The following is a 6,313-nucleotide window of genomic DNA, read 5'->3' as shown; positions in this document are numbered from 1 at the left end:
CCGCTGCGCTGGGCCGGCCCGGAAACTTTCGCGCCCCCAGGGAGACATGGGGTCCAAGTCTGGGTTGCTACTTCGCTCCAAGAAATTCTCTCGAACCCAGGCTTCGGCCCTCATTTTCCCCCCCTTCTCATTAAAAAGATTTACGCCCTCTTGCCCCCCAGCTACCGCCTGGACCGCCGACATGCTCTGGCAGATCAAGAGGAACGCCGAGGTTGGGGTTCTGGGGAGAGTAGCGGTTTCCCCGAGTCTTAAGTCGTTCCCACGTGGTGGATTTTGCCTAGATTTTTTTTTTTTTTCATTAGAAAGGGGAGTTCCGGCTACAAAGGGAACCTTCTTCTGTAAGACAACACTCTCTCTCCCACCTTCTTCCCCTCTGCCTCTGCCTTCCTCACTCCCCGGGTCCCACTTGCCCAGTTTCCGTGCCACCGACCAGACTCCGGCGAGGTCTACTACCCGCCCGGTGCTCCCACCCAAACCCTGCGCAACCCGATTCCAAAGAAACGCTGCGCGAGCCGGCGGCGCTCGCTCCCTCTCGCCGGATCTCTTTGCCTTTCCGCTAGCGCGACCCGCCGACACGCCAGGTGAGAAGAGCAGAGGGCTTCGCCCCGCACGGTACCTTTCTGGTGAAAGCCTTTGCCGCAGAATTCGCAGACGAAGGGCTTGTAGCCCGCGTGGATGCGGATGTGCGTGTTGAGCGTGGAGCTGCGGTTGAAAGCTTTGCCGCACTGGTTGCATTTATGAGGCTTTTCCTGCGGAGAGGGGCGCGCACACAGTGAGGTTGAGTGCCGGGCAGGGAAAGACCACCTCGGGGGTATCTGGAAGGAGCCCCTTGGAGGGGCACGGGCTCTCCGAGAGGGGTACGGGGAACCCTTGGCCATCCTCTCCCCAAAGACGTCGCTCAGGCGCGGGGTGTTGCGCGCGGGCCAGGCTGGACCCGGGGCCACGTACCTGGGTGTGGATAATTTTGTGTCTGCACAGCGTGCTGGCCTGGCGGAAGCCTTTGCCGCAGACTTTGCACACGAACGGTCTGGCTCCGGTGTGGACCGGCATGTGGCGGGTGAGGTTATAGTGAGCGTTAAACACCTATGGAAGGACAGGAGGGGGCCTTGTGGTGTGTCCATGGGACGACCTCGCATCAGCCCAGGGAGGCCACGGCTCACCTGGCCCAAGCGACACCCCTCCCCCCAACCAGAGCCCCTTTCATTCTGCCAAGGGCTTCCCAACCCTCCGCTCTCGCCAGCTGTGTGTGGCCAGTGACCACGACAGCCCCATTTTACAGAACAGGAAACTGAGGCCCCCAGACTGGAGTAGACAGCTATTGGGGAGCTCCTAAACTTGAGAAAGGGGAGTGCCAGGCATCCCTGAGAAAGCAGCCGCCGCTGCCCACACCTCCCAGACCCCACGGACCCCAGGCCTCACCTTGCCGCACACCTCGCAGGTGAAGTTTTTCGGCTTCCCGTCGGCGGAGGCACCGGGCAGCTTGCCGTGGCCCTTGACGCCGCCGCGCTCGGCGGTCAGGGCTGAGTTCTCCTTCAGCACCTGCTCCAGCGGCGCGGGCAGGCGCTCCTTATGGGCGTAGGGCGCCGGGTGGGGGAACTTGTCCGCGGCCAGACCAGCCAACTTGGCGTTCTCCAGCAAAAAGAGCTTGGGGTGCGCCGCCAGGGCGGCGGGGGCCTGTGCTGCGTTGAGGAGGCCAGATGGGAAGAGGTGGCCGCCTAGAAGCTCAGATGGCGGGTAGGCGGCCGAGTCCAGGTAGTTGAAGTAGTAGAGCGAGCCGCTGGCCGGCAGCCCCACCGCGTGGTTGATGACCTGCGGCTTGATGACCCTGCCCGCGGGCAGCGCGGACGGCGCCAGGCCCAGCTCGGCCTTGCAGCACACGCCACAGTTGGTTTTGCACAAGCCGCTGGCGCCGCACACCGAAGCCCCCCCGCCGCCGCCGCCCGCCCGGAGGCTGCCTTTCCAGAGCTCGGAGTAGCTGAGCAGCGTCTTGGAAGGCATGTCGTAGCCCAGGGGCTGGAGGGGGATCATGCAGGGCAGCGGCGAGCAGAGGTTGAGCAGTTTCTTGCCCTGGCCGCTGTCTGCCTCCAGGGCCCCTGGCCGGGGCTCAAAGGGCGCACGGGGCTCCGACGTCTTAGCCATGATGCGCTCGATGGAGAAGGCCAGCGTCTTGGAAGTGGCCGGTGACGCTCCGGCTCGGGGACAGGCCGGGGGCACCATGGTCTCCAGGGAAGCCGAGCTGGCCATGGCGCTCCGAGCCGAGCCGTGCAGACTGGGCCGGGGCGCAGCCTCTCTTCTCTAAGTCTGCATTCCGGAAAGGGCAGGGAGGGAAACCGCCGTTTAATAAGCACCTTGTCGGGTCCAGGTCACCCATTTGCATTCAAATGAACAGGGGCAGAACAAAGTGCACCCAAGGGTACCAAATTACCGCCCGTCAATCCAGCGCGCCAAGGAACCCTCCAGCCCTGCCCGGGACTTTCAAAGGGGGAGAGGGGAGGGTTTACAAAGGACTAGGAAAGAGAGAGAGAGAAAGGGAGAAAGAAAGAAAAGAGCCTCAAATGAAGCCCCCCGAGCTGGTCCCGGCCTCCGGCACGCGTGCTGGGAGCTGGACAGTGAAGGGCCAAGTTACAGGGGACCGGAGAGCCACCAGGCATTTACCTCTTTCCCCCACCGCCACGGAGATGCCTTCCGAGCCATGCAGCGCGTTTCCTCTGTCACATTTTGATGGCAAACATCTTCCCCTCCGCGTGAGATCACTGTCTTTTACATTCAGCTGACATCACATGAAGTCACTTCAAGTGGAATGTGGCCGCCGCCGCCGCCACCGCCCCTCAAACTTTAAAAGGAGGCAACTGGCGCCCGCGCTCCCCTTGGGAAAGTGCGAGCGGTTCGCGAATCGGGAAGGAGGGGAGAGATGGGAGGGGGAGGGGGAGGAATCGTGATGGTTTTGCCGGTGGAAAAAAAAAAGGGGGGGGGGAGCCCAAACCCAGGCAGAGTTCCGTGCGTGATTCACAACTTTGGGGGCCTATAGGTTTGGGGGACGCGGGGAGGACAGGGGGTCCTGGTCTCGCCGCCCCAGAGGGCCCCGGAGTGTCCATCTAGTTGCCGAAGTCTCCCTTCGCCCTCTGCAGCCGAGCTGGGCATCGCGCTAATAAACTGCCATTTACCCACGGAGCCGGCGCCAGCCCCGAACACGCGCAAATGATAATTACCTCATTAGGATGTGGCGCATGGACGCGAGCGCCGCGTTTGGAGGGCGAACTTGTTAATGGGGAAATATTAATTTATGCAAAAACAACGAGCTGGCCTCGGCTGGCGTCGGAGGTCGGGAGCGAGCTCCCACCGCCTAAGGACGACCCCGAAGCGTCGGAAAGGGCCAGGCCGCGCGCCCAGGTCGCCTGGACCAGGGCGACCGGCGGGGGCACCTCCCCCTCCCTGGCCAGCCCCCTGCCTTCGGCTGCGGGAGGCTGCGCGGCCAGCTGGCGGACTGTTTGAGATCCTAATCGATCAGCATTGCTGATTTGTGATCGGGTGTCGGCGGCAAAGCCCGGCTCTGCTGTTGGTTTAGGGCTGCGTGCGGGGAGAATCCGGAGGGCAGCTCTCCCCGCTGACGGGTACTTGCTGTTTGTATAATTGAGAAGGTCCGATCTCCACCTGTTTAAGGAGCAGATTGAAACAGCAGAACCTCCCCTGGATCCTATTAAAACGCTTTTCCTCCCAAGGCCATTCAGTCGAACCAATTTTCCGAAGTGATTCATGGAGCTGCATTCTGCCAGGCAGCTCTTTCACTTTTAGCCACTAAAGCACCGCGTGGAACCGGGTTTTGTGTTTTTCTAAAATAAAGAGAAGGATTATCAGAGGGGAGAGGGAAGGGGCCTGGAGGGGGGCGGAGAGACTTAGTGTGGCCAGAGGTACAAGCGGAGGGAAGAAAAGGCCCTTTTCTCGACAGGCCCCAACTAAGTTCGGAGGAATTCAGCGTTTTGTGCCTGGCGCACAAAAGCAGCGCGCTCCGAGCCCGGTTTGGAGCGGCTGAATTCATCTGTTTGCAGACCATTCCACCTGCGTATCACAACAAACTGCTCAGAGACGCTCCGGCACTTTCAACAGGAGGGATGCTCCTGGCGACAACAAAAGTGGTGGAGGCTGAGGGCTCTTATGGGGCGGAGGCCGGCTAGCAGGAGAGTGAGGGAGAGAATGAGGTTTGGGAAAGGAGGGGGTGGGGGAGTGGTGCGTGGTGTTTTTTTTTTTTTAAAAAAAAAACTTTTGGATGGTTTTGTTTTCGGGACAATTATATCTTGCCTGCCAGCTTTTGCAAGACCACCAGCTTTGTGGCCGCAACCAGAGTTTAAGAGGATTATGGTGGGTATAATATGAGCAAACAGGGTTGAGGGTTTGACAGTGAATTCCATCTCCAAAGACACAGGATTTTGTGGCGCCCAGGAAATGGTTGGTGGACACAAACCCTCTCCCTTTTCACCCAGGAAAGGCCTGGAGGAGCTGAGCATCCCACCCCAGGCCTCTGCTGCAAACCATCCCAGGAAAACCATGAGAGAAAGGGACAGGGAAAGGTTTAGCTTTAACTTCAGGCAAACCACTCCTTTTTTCCCTTCAGAACTTCTTTTTCTACCCACTCCTCTGGGTGTATTTTCAGACAGGATATCCACAGGGTAGGTAAGGAAAGGAAAAGTATACTTGGAGAGCAAGGAGTAGGAACAAAGAAAGGTCTCCAAGGGACCGCTGCCCAGAGGGGGACTGCTGTGGGTTCATGCCTCATCCTGCCAAGCTCAGAAAGTACCCCCAAATTCTGAGGTCCCGGGTCTGTTCCCCTCAACCCCTCCCTTTTCCAGATTTCAAAGCTAGAAAAGGGGCTTATTCCTCTGGAGGGGAACATGTCCATACAGCCCATTTAATTTCGGTGCTCAGAGAGGCAGCATTTCAGACCCAATATACCCCCACCTCTATGTTAATGTGAAAACAATAACACAGATGAACGCCCCCCACCACCACCCCCACTACCACTACCACTACCAAAACAAGAAACAAACCAGCAACTCACCCCGGCATTGAAACAGTGTCACTACAGAGTCTCAGAACCTGAATTTCTATCCCGACTTTGCTGTGAATCCCATTCAGCCACCAGCCCCATACCCCAAACCCCTTTCCAAATTGGGTAATTGTGGATCTCGGAAGCAGCTTGCGAGATCTGCTGGTCTGAAAGCTGGATGAGGCTGAGAGGCTTCCCGTGAACCTGCCTCGCCATCCCTCCGGCTTTCTGTAGCTGCAGAAGCCATCTCCTGCCCGGCACCACAAAGGAGTGCTACCTCCACAGAAAGAAAACGTGTGGGTAAAAGCAAGTTGCTCCTAATGTGCCTCTCTTTCCAAAGGTTGGGTGAATGCACTGGCGTTTAGGAAAGTATTTAATTAGCTCCCACAAACTTCTCCTTCCCTTGTCTGCAGATTACACTGAAGTGGAGGGTTGGAAACTATTTTACACCTTGCCACTCACATGTTAATTAATCTCTATCTAACCCTAATTGCAGTTTATTCAAGCACCGCTCAACAGCTCACCCACACAATAAGCACTGGTCCTACTTTTATACATATTACTGCACGTTAACACATTGAGTAATTAACTCCAGTTCCAACTAATAGTGCAAACAAATATTTTCTGTAAACGAGATGATTTCAGGCAGAAGAATAGAGGACTGGGGAGATGTGCGCTTGGAGGAGGGAGCGCTGAGATTTCACTTTGCTGCCCCCAACCTTCCAAATTCCTCCTCAGTTGCAGTATTTTTTCCCCCTTTAGGGCCAAAATGCTTTATTTATTTTTTTAAAGAGGGACAACCATAGGAATTAAAATTTCACAATTTTAGGGAGTTGATGGAGGGGTTCTGTGAGATAATGTAACTTTTTTCTACCTACACATTTTCAGTGAGGGAAAAAATCCAAATAACTCGACATGAAGGGCCAGAGGAAGGTCCAGGGGTAAGATGTTTCAAGAATGTGGGTCCATTCTGGGGGGGGGGGGAGCTTGCCAAAACCCCCTCTCTAAGTAGTCCTGTCTTTGAAAGCGATGGTTTCCCTGTCAAAGTGAATCGAGATCGTGGTGGCAGACTGAAGTCTCAGTCTCTCTCCCAAACTGGTGTACAGCTCCACTTTGGGGGTTCGCTCCTCCAGGTCCACAGCTAGACCCGAGAGCCACTTGACCTGGAGGGCGCGGCCCGGCCCTGCAAAGCCCGCCAGGCCTCAGCGCGCTGTGCCGCGGGGACAGGGACCCGATTCCCAGGCAACGCCCCTGCAATTTCGCCAGGCCCCT

At 57.2% G+C, this 6,313-nt stretch overlaps 1 protein-coding gene across 1 annotated transcript in view; it reads right to left on the bottom strand.

The window, feature by feature from the left end:
• Window positions 1-2,812, bottom strand: part of FEZF2 (FEZ family zinc finger 2) — a 3,851-nt gene extending 1,039 nt beyond the window's left edge. Inside the window, exons 1-4 of the mRNA XM_005886070.2 lie at window positions 2,656-2,812; window positions 1,420-2,301; window positions 949-1,083; window positions 617-749 (exon numbers count right to left, since the gene is read on the bottom strand). Coding sequence (XP_005886132.1) covers window positions 617-749; window positions 949-1,083; window positions 1,420-2,244 — 1,093 coding nt within the window. The 5' untranslated portion in view covers window positions 2,245-2,301; window positions 2,656-2,812. The remainder of the gene's footprint in view (window positions 1-616; window positions 750-948; window positions 1,084-1,419; window positions 2,302-2,655) is intronic.
• Window positions 2,813-6,313: the final 3,501 nt, after the last annotated feature.

This window comes from Myotis brandtii, unplaced genomic scaffold, assembly GCF_000412655.1.
Source record: "Myotis brandtii unplaced genomic scaffold, ASM41265v1 scaffold954, whole genome shotgun sequence".
Lineage (NCBI taxonomy): Eukaryota > Metazoa > Chordata > Mammalia > Chiroptera > Vespertilionidae > Myotis > Myotis brandtii.
The sequence above is the reverse complement of the archived record's forward strand: the minus strand, read 5'-3'. Positions and strand labels throughout refer to the sequence as shown.